The following is a 15,727-nucleotide window of genomic DNA, read 5'->3' as shown; positions in this document are numbered from 1 at the left end:
CACGCTCAGACGGGGAGCCTATCCGGTGGAAATCTCCGCAAAGCGAAATTTGCACACCAGACATTTGGGCGGCAGCCGGTGCACGCACGGATATGCATGGCCATGGCCTCAACCTCTTTCTCTCAGCTCATGTCCGGCGCACGCGTCGCGACGATGTGCTTCGAGCCTTATCGGCTCCCACACGTACAGAATAATTCTTAGTATTGTCTCGCGGTCTCGTCGTGTTCCGGAAGAGAACAGGCTTCATTCCTCCCTGTCCTCTCTGCCATTTGTTGCCACCATGATTGAACGCATGGGATTTGCTTGACCTAGCCTAGCCACGATGGCGCTGCCGAGAGGCGTCGCGCGCACTGGTGATATGGATGTGAGCGATCATCCATATCCTTTTCAAGCTTATCATTTTCGAGTATTCCTTTGGGTCGTTTGGCCCCTTGCGACTGCCAACGGGCAGATTAGTGCTACGTGCTCCGGTTGAACACGTAATGCATGCAGTCGATCAATGTATCTATTCTATTGTAAGCAGACATGCCAACTTTGCGCCGCCTCTCATCCTCATCTGCTCGCTTAGTTGCTTTCGATCTGATATGGGTCCACGGCCAACCAAACTATGGTGCCAATTTCTCTCATCCTTCACCCGAACAATGATGGTGTTGTCTAGTGTGTAAATGGGCTGATTTTCTGGCCTAGGGGTATTAGGATTGCTTGGTGGAAACGATAAGTGTACACACACACTGCTTCCATTTCACACAAGGCTCGTTTGTTAAAAAAAAGAGGTTCAATTTCACATTTTTCAGATACCGGCGCGGGAGCTGGAAAATCATGATCTGATCGCCTGCAAAAAAAAGGATTCAAGAAAATCTCGAATTTGAAAAAAAAATGGATTCAAGAAAATCTCGACGAACATGTAAATAGGAAGCACCTATTCATCATGCCAATGAAGAACATTTCAGTTCCGGTCAAATTGCACCGCGCGTTCTCCTTCTTCTTCCTCCTATAGCGCCACCCCCTTATGTCGCTCGCCGTCGCCACTTGTGGCTGCCCCCTGAGTTGAGCGCCACCCCGACCGTACCTCTAAAGCCCACCATTCTCCTACGCAGGGAACCACCCTGCACCTCTTGAAGCCATGCTAGATCTAGTGGGGGTATCGTGGGTGCCATGGCAACCCCCTCTCAAAACATGCAAAAACAATTTACCTACCATAGGCTAAGCTCGGCACCATCATGGGTCAAAGTCTACATCTGCCACTACTCGAACCCATCAATGCTCTTTTTTTTACTTCGCTGGTGACACAACGGCCAACCACGTCATCCCTTTCTCCGATGAGGTTATGGTGACTCGAGTGCCGCCTTCCTCTTTGCGAAATCGACTGAATATTTTTTTCCTGGCTGCCCGATGTTTAGTAAATGCACTGCATTTTTTAGAACAATCATGGAGGCTTTATTAATCATGAGAAACATTTATAGGTATTTGCACTTCGGCATGGAGAACCCAACCACAAGTGACGACCATGATTAAGAGAACGACAAAACCTCAAAATTGTGAGCATCAACATTTATGCACTCCTATATTATTACTTCATCTTATATACTCCTATAATACGCACAACTTGTGTGTTCTTGAAACAAAATATACTCCTATTATATTCTGAAAGTAGGAATACTGCTCCGCACTACTCAACCAGCCCTGTTCCCCGACTCGAAGCCACGTTCAGATCACAAGCCTACCTTCCAATCCAATAGATAAACACTGTAAATCCAACCTGATCCGTTAAGAGACCCAAAGATTGGCACTCCACTACAACAATATCCACTTCAATTTACACCTGTCCTAAAAAGTGCGCTACTTTGCAGTACAGGCCCATGCCAGCGTCCGTCTGCCTCCGTTAAATTCCCCCATCCAGAAATCTCCTCGCCTCCCCTAGCCTCCCCTCCCCCTCCAATCCGAGAAACAATGGCGGAATCCCTCGTGGGCGGTTCCACCCCTCTCCCCGTCTGAAGCGTACTTGTGTCTCAGCTCGATTCCGTGCCGTGCCTGCCCGAGAATCTGTGGCCGGCGGCAGATTTGGTCGCCAAGTTCCGAGCTTTCCCGTCGGGCTGGTGCTTCGGGACACAATCCCAGATCGTTTTGGCTCCGGATGAAGGCTTCTTCGCCGCACGTCCGCTGATCCGAAGCGGAATTGGCGGCCCTCCAACCGTCGCCGCCTGATAGGTGCCCACCTGGAAGGCATTGAGGGCTGACGCCGAACAAGTTCTGAAACTTTTCCGTGCCCTGGAGGCTGGAGCAATCTGTCGTCGAATCGCTTGGCAATCGGCTGCGGCTTGGAGCGCAGATGGGGGCGGGGGCTTCGAGCCTGGAGGGGTCGGAGGGGTGGGGTCAGACGTCGCTGGGCGACATGCCGGAGAGCTGCGTGGCGCCGGTGCTGCTCTACCTCGACCCGCCGGAGATATGCCTCGTCGCCCGCCTCAACCGGGCGTTCCGCGGCGCGGCCTCCGCCGACTGCGTCTGGGCCACCAAGCTTCCCGCCAACTACCGGTACCTCGCCGCCCTCGCCGCGGCGGCCGACGACGATAGCAGCAGCGACGGCTCGGTGGAGGGCAATGGTAGGTGCTCCTCCTCCGTGGCGACCAAGAAGGAGAAGTACGCGCGCCTGTGCAGGCCAACCCCCTTCGATAGGGGCACCAAGGTAGCTTAATCTCTTTTCTACAGTTTCAACTTGTACTTGTTGCAGACCAACTAGTACAGCTTGCTTTAAGTATGTTGATTGATTAGTTTGCTCCTTGTACTTGTTGCAAACCAACCAGTACAGTTTGCTTTCATGAAAAAAAAGTGTGTTGCTTGGAAGAGAGGATCTAGAAGGTAGATTTGGTTTGTGTGCAATGAATCAGAGATGTCGAGAGGGATTTGTTAACTATGACTGGCAATGTTTCTGAGAATTTAGATTATGGATTGCTTGGTTGCTTATGTGGGCTGGATTGCTAGTAGGCTCATAAAGACCCAGATATATGGAACAGTAGTTTTCCTTTCATGTGTCAGTGTGTATTGGTCTCTGTTTTCCTTCTTTGTTTATGTTTGCTCTCTTGGATGGTGTTTATTCTTGGCTTTCTGGTACTTGTGCTGAAATTCCATGACTGAAAACACCTCTGTAGGAATTTTGGATCCAAAAGAGCAAGGGTGGTCTTTGCATGTCCATCTCCTCAAAGGCTTTGGCGATTACCGGTATCGATGATCGGCGGTATTGGAGCCACCTTACCACAGATGAGTCGAGGTACTTCCGTCTTGCTAAGTTTTGGGTTAAAAGTTGCTCCATGGGAAGTTTAGGTTGAATTCCTTCGAAACTTTCTTTGTGTGGAAACCTGTTCAGATTTTTGTTCTAATTGAAAATTTGAGTATTTTTTCCTAGAACATACTACATAGCAAATTTGAGCATGGCAGAACGGAATATCTCTGTTGCGTCATAGTTTTCTAAAATGTCCTATTGTGTGGAGGTGAAGTCTTTGGATGCCCGTGCTCATTGGTGTGTGCCACTGTATAGTTGGTATGACCGTTTCCTTGTTGTTGAATAGTAGGAATAACAGGCGTTGTTTGCGCTCTGCTGCCGACAAGGCCCTATTCCTCGATTGTAAGGATGTTTTGACTTTCAATTCTTTCCCATAACCATAAGGTGCATCAGAGTAGGCAGTAGCTATGGTAAAAGTAGAGAATGCTGACTTGGGAATGTGATTGGTATGTCTTGGTGGTTGATTAAAATGTCGAGGTTTGGTAGTTCATAGATGGGAAATTAGAGATCATTAGTTTCTGCTGGTTGTGCACTCTAAGTGATGCTACAAAGCTCATAGTCGTAACAGGAGATCATGTCTGTGATAAAGGTCTATTTCGGTTTATCTGTTGCACTAGTATGTCATTGTCTTTCCTTTGGTCTTGTGATAAGATAGTCATATGGAGTTATAGACAATCTTGGAGCCAATCATCATATTGCATACTGCCAGACCTAACACTTCAGTCTTGTGATAAAACATCTAGGTGTATCCTAGCTTCTACTCTGGTTATTGATTTATTTCTGATGCAAATCGTACCACTAAAAACAATGTTATGATGTGATGAAGTGATTTATGGGCTGAATCCTTATATGTCCCTGAAAAGTTGCCCCCCCCCACCCCCCTTCTGTCTATGACATGTGGGCCTACGGATATATGTTTTGTTTTTTTGCAAAGGCATATGAGGTTTCGCCTTTTTAGTTTTTGGTGTCTACATGACTAGTGCATTGAGTATGGTTTTATCTTTGTTCTGCTCAATCATGTAGTTGCTTCATTGCGCTATTGATTGATCTAGCATCAAGCTTAAAAGGAGCTCCCGACACTTGTAGTTTCACACATCCGTACTTCTCTTCCAATGTCCTTCTGTATAGTCATCGTTACAGTTACTAGATAAGTGACTGCTAAACTGCTATCTTTTTCTGTTACAGATTCCATAGTGTTGCCTACCTTCAGCAAATATGGTGGCTGGAGGTGGCTGGGGAGATTGATTTCTGCTTCCCTGCTGGTTCATATAGCCTTCTCTTCCGGCTCCACTTGGGCCGGCCACACAAGCGCATGGGCCGGCGGGTCTATGACTCTGAGCTCATCTACGGTTGGGACATTAAACCGACACGGTTTCAGCTCTCAACTTCAGATGGCCAGCACACAACATCCGACTACCATCTAGATGGCCCAGGACACTGGATCCTTTACCATGTCGGTGATTTTGTCATTTCGAGTTCGGATGAGTTGACCAAGCTCAAGTTCTCTATGATGCAGATTGATTGCACGCATACAAAAGGTGGCCTATGTGTCGACTCTGTTTTCATTTATCCTAAGGATCATCAGCCCGAGGAGTGCATACGCAAGTAATTTTGCAAACCTGCTGTATCACTCCATGTGGCAATCGATAGGCGGTGCCTAGCCTTTTTCATAGCCATTCTTGTCCAAAACCCGTTGTAAATATTCTTCATTTTTCTAATGGTTTTGCATGGACCTGGAGTCATGTTATGTATTCTTTGTAGTGATAGTTAAATAAGTTGGCCTCAGGAGGATTTAGATGTAGGTGGTGATGTATGATTAGAGTGGTAGGTGTTCATCTGTAGAAAGAGCAGTTTCATTTGTTCGTCATTGTTGTAGTGATGTTTTTGTAAATACATTTTCCTGGATCCTGTCTCTACTTCGTTGAACCTAGTTATTTCTCAACACTTATCTAAAAAAAAAACACTTTCGATAAGTGTAACCCGCTCTTTGCTTCCCATGTGTTGTGATACGACGAAACGGAGATTGGGAGCTCCAGGTTTTTGTGGGTAAATTCTTCGTGTTTTAAAAATGAGAGTTCAAGCTGAAATGTTTTTCGAACCATTCGTCCGAATTATGAGAAGTTTTCACACGTGTTCCTCGCGTCAACAACTTCGAAACTACGTAGGTTTGTGATTTTGTACATGCAAGTGTTCTTTCCATGTTGGTGTGCGTACTTCCAGTTTCGGTGTCGCCTGTGTCAATTTATGTTAGCAGTGTGTATTTTCCCACGAACATGGCAGTACACATTCCAAATTTTGGAATTTGGTTGTGAACATGACATTCATATGCATAGCATAGTTTCAGTGCATTTTGGAATTAATTTGGCTACTTTGGAAAACCTAATTAATTTTGAGATTTATTTAATAGCTACATTAAAACCTCTTGCACAAAAATTAATTTTCAAAACTGCGTCAGGGGCTGGAAATATTTTTCATATGATATATGTGAGCCCTAGTGTTTTCTTGAATTTTATGGGATCCAAAGAAATTGAACTGGAATGAATTTGGGCCAATTCAAATTCAATTCCAGACAGTAGAAAAAGAAAAAGGAAAGAAAAGAAAAAAAGAAAGAAAAACGGCCCAGCCAGGCCAGGCAGCCCAGCAGGCCAAGCCAACCCCGCAGCCCACCCCATCACGCGAACTGGTACGTGCGCGATCTAATCGCGGCCGTCCACGCAAGATCCAATGGCAGCCGCGTCCCGTGTTGCCTCTTTTTCCTCTCACTACTAGCAGGACCCACCTGTCAACTCCGTCGCACACCTCACACACAATGGCCACATCCCACAACCGCCACCTCCCACTTGTTATTGAATCTTTTGATGTTTGGGCTTTAATTATATGGGACATTTTCCAACTTCACATGGTAACACTCATATTCTAGTTGATATTGATTATGTTACTAAATGGTAGAAGCTATTCCAACTAAAAATTATTTATCATAGGACTTCTATATGAAAATAAATAAAAATGTTATATTTCCGAGGGCGAGGGGGAATGTCCGAACTGCAGTTGGCATTCACTCACGTCGGTTTTACGTCAAATAGGCAGCCTACCCTGCCTTTTTTGGCGACTTTGCTTAGATGCTCTAAAGCCCTAAAAGAACTAAAGGCCGCGATGGGTTGATTGATTTCATAGTAGGTTTCTGAGTTCATGAGGTGTGCTCGTGCCTGAAATGCTTTTCACAAGAAGCTAGTCAGAAAAAGGGGCACGCAGCTACGCGATTCTAACTGCTCTTGGTTTTGTAACTCACCAACTTAATGGTGGATTACCTGGTAACCCACTCACTAAAGCCCTAAGAGAAGTGAAGGCTACAAAACTGAATAGCACAGCGAAATGGGGGGGTCTGATCCAGTTAAAATCTCTTTCAGGTGGATTGCCACTCCCAATCTACTCACTAAAGCCCTACAAAAACCAAAGGCCACGAACTGAATAGCACAGCGAAATCTGAAACAAAATTGGAGAGAAAAAGAGCTTATCTGGTCAGACTTATAGGATGTGCTATATACTGATAATTTATCCCTCAATTCAAATCTGTGTAATATATAAGCTGGTAATGCTCGTGGACAACAGTATTATTCAGATTAGTAGGATCCATTATCAAATAATTCAAAACTTAAGAAACCATAGTTAATTTGATCGACTTGGAAACTAGTACACAAAACACTGACTAAAATTGCAATAAAAATGCACAGCCAAAAAATTCCAAAAACTAACTCTACGAAACGATTATTTAGAAACTTGAGCACATCAGCTGATATAACCAATTGAAACTAGGTCTCATCAGTGTCTTGTGAAACAGCAAACCCCCCTGCAACGAATGCCGACAGATGGAAGGAATGAGATTCCTGCTTAGTTATGTAATACTCCCTCTGTTCCCTTTTATAAGACATTTCAGACACACACAAAACAGTTCAAACTGGACAGGCTAAAACGTCTTATAAAAAAGAACGGAGGGAGTAGCTTATTAGTAAATCTTCTAACTTTATATTAGAATGCTAAAGGAAGCAATTAAACTAATATGCATGCTCAATCCTGTATAAGGAAATGCTAGATGATAACACTGGAAGAAGGGATCGATTGCCACGAGGTATATGGCCAGACATGTAATAATGATTGGTTGATTAGATATGTACAAGAGACAACTAAGAAAAGTGGAAGAGTATGGAAATGATTGCATGGACAAGAAAAAAGACCCGCAAAAGAGAATGGCAACACATAGACCACAAGAGGCCATGCTTGCTTAATTACATTTCACATATAAAATTACCACCACAACAGCAAAGCCTTTATAAAATTACCACATTCATCAAAAATCTACCAGACACGACAAATCACAGATAAAATTGCCCCCTTTATAAAATGCCTCTCCATTGTTTGTTACTAATACTAACACATGCTCTTTCGCCTCAAAAACACCTCTTTACTATCTGATTAGATGAAGAGGCAAAACTAACCAAAGAGAGACTGAGAACTGAGAAAAGGAGAGATGATACTATAGAAAGAAGAAACGGCGAATGAAGAGTGATATACTGCAAAAAAAAGATCAATAAAAAGATAATGATGACTGAAGGGTCTGAAGAGTAACTAGCAGAGGGAATGAAAACTGGTAACTGAAAAAAAAAAGATAATGAAATAAAACTAATTATGAGAAGCAAGGGTTTGAGGAATGAAAAACAAAGAAAACTAATGATGCAAAAAAATTAAGTTTAAATAAAAGAATCTCAAACAAGGGAATATAAACACTGGAGAAAACTGAAATGAGAAAAAATAGATCAAAGTAATGAACAATGATAGACATAGAGAACTTCTCTAATGAAGAATGATTGACGACTAACTAGGTACAAATGAGAGACTAGTTTAATAAAAGGAATGAAATACTAGAAAATAATTGAAGAATAAACTGAAAAAAGCTTCGTTGTCCTACAAGAGCTCTGCATCCTTAACTTTATACTGCTGTGCTGATGATTTATACCTCACTTCAGTTTTTATTCCTAATCTGTAACATATATAAGTTGCTTGTGCTTGTGGGCAACAGTATTATTCAGACTCATCAAACTTGCAGGTCGTGCCCCAAGCCTGCAACAAAACAAATATGAACAGTGACTAAAACACACAGTAAAAGACGCACGTAACTCTCCTCTATCGTGGCAAAGCACATACAACACGCCGCGGGCTTGCAAGCACGTAAGATACAGACATGGAATGGGCAAAGCATTTACGCCGCGGGCTAGCAAAACAAAAAATGCAACGGCTTCAGAATCAGGGCTAGTTTGATCAACTTGGAAACTACAAAAAAACTAACTAAAATTGCAACAAAAAGCACTACCAAAACTCGTGGCCGGTGGCGAGACCCTTGATTCTGCTCAAGCAGACCGCCAATCGCTCGTGGCGCAACAGATGGGACAGCCCTGATGGCCTCCATCTCCTTCCTCCTGCTCGAAGACAGCTCGCGTCGCTCCACAGATTCCCCCCTGCTCCGCGCAGCAGCTCGCCTGACAAGGCTCCGCCACATGGCCTAACCCCACCTAATGCTGCTCGTCGGCCTCCACCACCTCTCCATCCTTCCGCTATGCGGGGACAAGACGAAGAGACACAACGCTTCCACTGGGAAAACGGATAGGAGCCCAGACCAGGTGAAATAATCACAACCTGAACCCAGAATAAGCCCACTAAGCAACGCCCTCCGCCCAGCGACGCGCAAAACAAAACACGGGGCGCTAAGATTCGTGCACAGATCGGACGGACATAATTTGACTGGTGGTGAAATCGAAACCAATCGACTGATTTTTAGCAAAAACGTTTTAAAATCCATTCTACCGGACTTCCTAAGCTATGTGGTGTCTGTATTGAATACCGCTCAACTGTGCTGCGTGAAACCAGAATAGAATGAAAATTTGACGAAACCTAAAGATCCTCTCATTGCCGTCAGATGAATGTTTCTCACTGCCAAATCTATGCTTCGATGGAAGCATCAAACAGATAAACGAGTAGTATATTTGTAATTTGAACACCTTATTGCAGTTCATGTTTCATTGGGAAAAAAATAGTTTTCTCAAACTCTCTTGTGGTAAATTGCAATTTGGTCTTTACTTTATTTATTGGTGCAATAGCACGTATGCTCATGTACAGCTTTGATTGTGCAAATACGAAACTGTTACATGTACCGTAAGAGATGATTTACAGGCTTGCCACCGGCATGATATAGAAGGTGGCTCGAGATGTGTAGCAGAGCTTCTTGCTGTCCTTGAGCCGAAACTCAACTGTAGTAACCACAACAGATCTGCCCTTCCTCAGTATCTGCGCTTCTACTTCCACTTCAGACTGCACAAGCATAGATAAGGGTTGACGGACATTAAGAATACGCGTGCATCATCTAAAAAAGGGAATACTTGTGTGAAGGATTGTACTTCGACAGGTTATGAAATATTCTGAAAATAAGAGGCAAAGAATTCCAATCTGTCTAGATCCCCACCACAATTGTATAGCGTGTGTTTGAATAACTACATTGCCAATTGAACTTCTGCAGGCAGTTCATTTGGGTCGCGGTACTCGGAAATGCATATTGATTGAGTGGATCGTCCCATGGTCCAACCCAGTTCAACATCATGAGCCTACATGGTGTGCTGATTGTTACCAAATTAGCAAAATATGTCGGTCACCTCCGCTCTTCCCCGGCCTGGCGAATTTCCTAGTTGAGATAACCTGCCTTTCAATTGAACATCACAAACCCTAGAAGGAACTCACAACTTGTGATTTGTGAATTTGGTCTGCAAGAGATCTCAGGCTACGCCCTTGCATTTTCCTGAGATCACATATAAATGTTTAAGAGGCCAAAAACACTAAGGTGTGAATGGATCTTACTCAAATCGGAACTATTTATCCCTCTGATTCTTTGCAGATTAAATCTCTCTGGCAGCTATGATGAACGCATAGTCGCCTAATCCCCATTAGTTGTTATCTCTTAGCAACACTTTTCACCTGTCAGTAATCATTGGTCTTTACCAACCAATCTCTTAGTAAAGAACTAATAGATGATCCAGAGATAAACAGCGCTGGTGGTTGAACACTTGAAAGAGAAAAATAACGGTGGACCACTTTGGGACTTTGGGTACAGATTGATTGCAGAAGAAGCTATATATGTGTAGGTAAACAACAACAAAACATTCACACTTCATGAGGAAGCAGTAAGTGGTTCACAAGTATTTGTCAGGCATGCATAGCTGGTTGAAGAAATATGCCAGTAACTGCGCTCAAACATTTCATGAAACAAGATACCATGTGCACTTCGCGAATATTTGGTACCAACTTTTGTGTTCACATAGGAACATCTTTTGTATATCTTGTGCAGCATAAGTAGTTGAATACCTATTTAAGAACAGACATTGTCACGCCAACTATAATTCCACTATGCTAGCTTTTAGTCATGCCATTAAACTATAACTATATAGTATACAAATGTTAACATCCCATAATTTCTTATGCGGTCATCCATGCTAGAGTTGCACATCTGTAGCATTATTTGGCAATCTTGTCTTGTACTAACTTCTAAGTCTTCGTGTGAAGGAAATCTCTAAGACTAGCTACCACTGTGATTTCCCAGTGTTTCTGACCAAACCGGCTCCATATGTTCAAATCCTTACCTTGCCAGTTGCTTCAAATGTATTTAAAACACCTTGAATTTCCATAGTGTAACTTCAGCTGTACCGTTTGTAGGTTAAGCAAATAGTAACTGTGGTGTTGCATTGCAGCCCTGATATAATATAGGAACTAGTACATTTTACCTAGGTTAGAGGTTTGGTAGGTAACATAACCCTAATTCTCAATCACAAATAGCTCACTTAATAAGAGCATCTCCAGTAATCCTCCAAGGATCCATCCCCAATAAAGTGGTATGGGGGCTGCCCCAATACCGCTTCCGATTATTAGGGAGTTCATTTCCCAGTTCCCCAATACCATGCCCCAAAGTCCCAAACTGGGAGCTTCCAGATAGGGTCGAAAATTGCTTCATCAAATTAAAACAACACAAACCACGGTCTGGTAAAATTGATCAAGGGATGTAGATCTCACATCGAGGCGGGCGGCTGAGAGATACGCTGTGCTGAGCTCGCCGAGGAACATCTCCTTATCCCCCGCCGCAGCGCGCGCGCACGCCATCCCGACGGCCTCCGCGACGGCCGCCACCGCGCCGCCGTGGAGCGTGTTGTAGGCGTTCTGCACAGCCCACCCGACGACGCCACCGGTCAGAGCACATCGCTAGGTACAACTTCATAAAGGAGACGCCGACCATCGCGCTTTATTAGTGCTCACAGTTGCGGCGGATGAGACGGTGAGGGTGCAGGAGACGCGCGGCCGGGGGGAGGAGGAGACGGTGACGGAGGACAGGAGCGCGCGGACGAGGGCGGAGTGGGCGTCGGGACGCTCCGCCGAGGCCGGGAGGGACGCGTCCACTCCGAGGGCCTGGATGAACCGCAGCGTCCACTCGCGAGACTCCTCCGGCGAAGGCTTGGGCGCCTCCTCCGGCTGGGGTGCCATCTTCGCCTGCTGCTCGAGTTCCGGCGCGGTGCTAGCTGATTGTTGCGGTTCGCGAGTCGCTGGCGAGAAAGGGTAACTGAGAGCAACTCTGGTATACGACAGGTAGAGGCTGCCGAGGTGACTTGCAAATTCAGAGTCTTCTTTCCACGAAAAAAGGAAAACATAGTCTTCTTCATACTGGCTGCCCACATCTTTTCTTCATTTCTTTCTTCCTTTGGTGTTTTGGTTTCGGAAAAACTAACGTCCACGCGGTAGCACTTCTCCAACTCGCCCACACGCCTGAATCGTCGTTGATTGTCTTTTGCACGAATCTTGCGAAAAGGTGGATTTGGTGTGCCACGTAGGACAAGCCCCGTGTGTGGTGTGTAGGTAGTTCGCCCGCACGCCGGTTTTTCCTCCGAGGTCAGCGGTTGCGAGTCGGGGCGTGTGGTGGAACTGCCGTCGCGCTCGCCACTCGCTCCTCTCGCGGTTTCATTACTCCCCCAACCCACCATCCACACCAGTTGCATTCGATTGGAGGAGAAACCGAGAGGAGAAGGCGGCGGCGGCGGAAGAGTCGACCGCATTCGCGGCCGTTGCTAGGGTTCGCCGGACCAGAGCGTCATCGCCGGAGCAGCCGCAGATTGAAGGTAAGACTCCCTCCGTGCCACATTCCTGCCTGCGATTTCTGCCCCCTCGCTCTGTGGTCAATTTCCCCTCGAGTTTCCTCGAGATTCCGGCCGATTCGCGATGCTCCGGTGTCCCCGTCGGCGGTGGAGTCGCGTGCTTGCCATTTAGGATGGCATTGCGCAGTTTCGTCGCTGCCGCGGTGGCAGCCATGCCGGTGTGGCTCGCCCGGTCCGCGGCCACATCTGTATTTTGCCTGTGTTTGTGCGGGCGATTTTCTAGATGTTAGTTCTGATTTGCCTCGAAATGCTATGGCCATCAATGTAGGGCGTTTTTTGTTGTTGAATTCAGGGTATGATAGTTGCGATTGAACCCTAGATCTACTTAGGTGCATTTCAAAGTGTAGTATAATGACAGTCATGGCATTTTCAACAACTATCATCACTGATGGCAACTAATTTTCTGAATCAACCGTGTCAGTTGCCATGTCAGTTGTAGGAGAATGTCAGTTTGTGAGATCCAAGTCAGGGAGTAATTTTTGTGTATGATTTCTATCTCTAGGTAGTTGCATACTTAAGTGTGTGATAATGGCAGTCACGACAATTTTCATTGTACTCCATTCGTAAACTAATATAAGAGCGTTTAGATTACTATTTTAGTGATCTAAACGCTCTTATATTAGTTTACAGAGCGAGTATTTGTTTACCCACGACTATGCTTCTAAGTGGCAACTAATTTTGTGAATCAACTATGCATGTTGCCATGTCATATGCAGGATAATGGCAAATTGACTGAACAATAGACTCAACTGCGTTTGCCATGCTGACTTGTGATAGCTAAACATATTTAAATGTATTACATGGCAACTCATTTTTATATGAGGCCAGGGTGTGAGTTGCCACATTATATGTTGTACAGTGGAAGTTGTCTGCCCTTTTTTGAAGTGCATTGTGTTAACATGGCAAATTGAACCTAGTACATGTGATCTGTACTTTTTATGAAGCCAATGTGTTAGTTGCCACATTTCAGGTTGGACAATCCTAGGGGTGGGTGTTCCTCTGCTCTGCCTTATTTGCCACTTTCATTGGAGCCAACATGGCAAGTAGATTCTACTAGATGGCAACTGCTTCCTTCAGAAGTATAGACACGTCCAGTTGCCATGCTTCTGCAATTACTTTTCCATTTGATTATTTTTTTGCCTTTTTGTGCATGTTCAGCACATGGCAATTACTGCCCTCTTCAGATGCTCAAACTTTGGGGTAACTGTTGGGGATATAACTATTAGGTATGACCCGCCCAGGAGGGGCCGGGTTATACCCATGGCGATTCATGAAGCCCACGACAGCCCTGGAAGATGGCGGTTCAGTTAAGGGCCCAAGGCCCAAAGGCAACTTAAGGCCCATAGAGATAAACCGCCCTATGTGTGTGACTTGTATTATAAGGCAGGAATAGTTAGAGACCAAGCCGGACACTGTTTATAAGCCGGCCGGGGCTCTGTGAGCCGCTGGGCGTCAACCTCTGTATATAAAGGGATGACCTAGCGGCGGTTCAAGGCAAAAAACAACAGATCGAGAGCCAGGCAAAGCGTATTCGCTCCCTGGTCATCGAAACCCTAGCAATTCCATCTCAACTGGATTAGGTTTTTACCTTCACCGCAAGGGGCCGAACCAGTATAAACCCTCGTGTCCTTTGTTCCGTTTTAACCCCTTTAAGCTTCCTAGTTGCGATGGCTCCACGACTAAGTCCTTTCACTAGGACATCTGCCGTGACAATTCCACGACAGTTGGCGCCCACCGTGGGGCCAGCGCACGGTGGATTTGAGTTCTTGAAGGGCAGCTTCGAAGGGCTCAGGGGATACGCTGTGGGCCGGATGACCAAGAGTCGTCGCGGCAAGCTCTACATCGACGACGCAGGCTGGGGCCCCGAGGCCGGCTCAATTGAGTACGGGTATCGGGTCCCCTTCGGCGGAATTCACGTCTTCATCGGTCGGATCGGTGAGCCGGACATCTGCACCGACATCATCGAGACGACTCAGCGTGGGAGACCCGCCCGAGCTCAGCCCGCCGTGAAGCGTGCCTTCGTGGGATGCATCCATGGAGGGGAATTTTCTGAAGGATCCGTGGATGGCGGTGAGACGGCCATCTACTCTGACGGTGAGTCGTCCACGGGTGAGACAGATTCATTGTATCAATTGCAAGACGGCGGGCTTGGGGGCTGTTCCGATGGCAGCAGTATTCCGGACCCCTTTGAGCCGCCGAGCAGAGTGGGGATCTTCATGGCTGGGACGCAACCCGTTCAAAACTCTACGGCTGCGGCAGCGATAACCTCCGGGTCAGCGGCAGCCGGGGCAGGAGGCCCTGCGCACCCGCCGGATCAGGTACTGATGGATCTCATAGACAAGTTGATAGCCCTGTTGACTACCGCGGTTAATCCGGCGGATCAAGCTGAACATGATGCAGAAGTGGCGCGGTTACGTGAGGAGGTAGCACAAGCCAAAGAAAACCTAGCTGCGGAGGACGTTAGGCTAGCCAAAGAGCAGGCGACTTTGGATGCACGAGCACAGCAGATTCAATCGGAGGCTTTCCAGCTTACGATGGATTTGAACGCTTCTAACAAAGTTGTGAGGAGAAGGCACCAGAAGGCTCAATCCCGTTTGCCTCTGACTTATGATCCTAGAAATCTCTTCCGCACACCTGGTGCAGGCCCCAGAACACGCCAGAGATAAACCGGGTTGCAACGCCTGGGGCGGGGACGCCAGTTCAACCATGGGTAATGGAGCCTCCTCGCATGAGTACCGCTCCACCTCATTATGTACCAACACCACCGGGTCATTTTTCTAACCCTTTGGAGAACCTGATCGCTGCGTCGGCACGATTGGCGGCTCTCCCGGTGGAGGGTGACTCTCCGACGGCAATTGAAACACGAAGGGTCAGAGAACTTCTTCAGACGGCTCTGGCGCAGCAGGAGGCATACTCTTACAGTTGAGACAGGATCCACTCAACCCCTCGCCCAAGCCGGAGCCCAAGTTATGCCAGGCATATGGATTCAGCAGCCGTTTCAAGCAACGCTCGGCGCCGTGACCAACCGCGCGGGCACGACCCGGCGCGTGATGGAGCTCTTAACTTGGTTGATCAGGACGGGATACGCCAAGAGGCGGAGCGGGCGGCTCAGCAGGTGGCTGAGCAGGCGGCTCAGCGGGCCGCTTACCAGCCTTTTCCGGTTCATCCTACGACTTCTATCGAAGCAGGCGTGGCAACGAGGACTGGAGGTGTC

At 46.5% G+C, this 15,727-nt stretch overlaps 2 protein-coding genes across 3 annotated transcripts; one reads left to right on the top strand and one right to left on the bottom strand.

The window, feature by feature from the left end:
• Window positions 1–1,698: 1,698 nt before the first annotated feature.
• LOC123054134 (F-box protein PP2-A13) lies at window positions 1,699–5,250 on the top strand. The gene is made up of 3 exons (XM_044477828.1): window positions 1,699–2,683; window positions 3,147–3,265; window positions 4,463–5,250. Exons 1-3 carry the CDS (start codon window positions 2,330–2,332, stop codon window positions 4,884–4,886), a joined length of 897 nt encoding a protein of 298 aa, XP_044333763.1. The 5' UTR covers window positions 1,699–2,329; the 3' UTR covers window positions 4,887–5,250.
• A 2,819-nt stretch (window positions 5,251–8,069) lies between these two features.
• On the bottom strand, window positions 8,070–11,969 carry LOC123054135 (acyl-coenzyme A thioesterase 13). Of its 2 annotated transcripts, XM_044477830.1 has the most exons (4): window positions 11,624–11,969; window positions 11,384–11,527; window positions 9,481–9,637; window positions 8,070–8,392 (listed from the first exon to the last, which is right to left on the bottom strand). In XM_044477830.1, exons 1-3 carry the CDS (start codon window positions 11,846–11,848, stop codon window positions 9,494–9,496), a joined length of 513 nt encoding a protein of 170 aa, XP_044333765.1. In that variant the 5' UTR covers window positions 11,849–11,969; the 3' UTR covers window positions 8,070–8,392; window positions 9,481–9,493. The 2 variants fall into 2 exon arrangements, with proteins under 2 accessions (XP_044333765.1, XP_044333764.1); XM_044477829.1 differs by lacking the exon at window positions 8,070–8,392 and having other exon boundaries at window positions 9,385–9,637; window positions 11,624–11,968.
• Between the last annotated feature and the right edge of the window lie 3,758 nt (window positions 11,970–15,727).

Source organism: Triticum aestivum, chromosome 2D (assembly GCF_018294505.1).
Source record: "Triticum aestivum cultivar Chinese Spring chromosome 2D, IWGSC CS RefSeq v2.1, whole genome shotgun sequence".
NCBI classification, from domain to species: Eukaryota; Viridiplantae; Streptophyta; class Magnoliopsida; order Poales; family Poaceae; genus Triticum; species Triticum aestivum.
The sequence above is the reverse complement of the archived record's forward strand: the minus strand, read 5'-3'. Positions and strand labels throughout refer to the sequence as shown.

What these genes read in the sequence shown, in the direction of transcription:
- LOC123054134 (XM_044477828.1), top strand. Translation starts at nt 2,330, where the DNA reads ATGGGGGCGGGGGCTTCGAGCCTGGAGGGGTCGGAGGGGTGGGGTCAG. An exon ending in CCTTCGATAGGGGCACCAAG is followed by an intron (nt 2,684 to 3,146) that starts GTAGCTTAATCT and finishes ACACCTCTGTAG; the next exon opens with GAATTTTGGATCCAAAAGAG. An exon ending in CTTACCACAGATGAGTCGAG is followed by an intron (nt 3,266 to 4,462) that starts GTACTTCCGTCT and finishes TTTCTGTTACAG; the next exon opens with ATTCCATAGTGTTGCCTACC.
- LOC123054135 (XM_044477830.1), bottom strand. Translation starts at nt 11,848, where the DNA reads ATGGCACCCCAGCCGGAGGAGGCGCCCAAGCCTTCGCCGGAGGAGTCT. An exon ending in CCGTCTCATCCGCCGCAACT is followed by an intron (nt 11,528 to 11,623) that starts GTGAGCACTAAT and finishes TGGGCTGTGCAG; the next exon opens with AACGCCTACAACACGCTCCA. An exon ending in TCTCAGCCGCCCGCCTCGAT is followed by an intron (nt 9,638 to 11,383) that starts GTGAGATCTACA and finishes ATGCTTGTGCAG; the next exon opens with TCTGAAGTGGAAGTAGAAGC.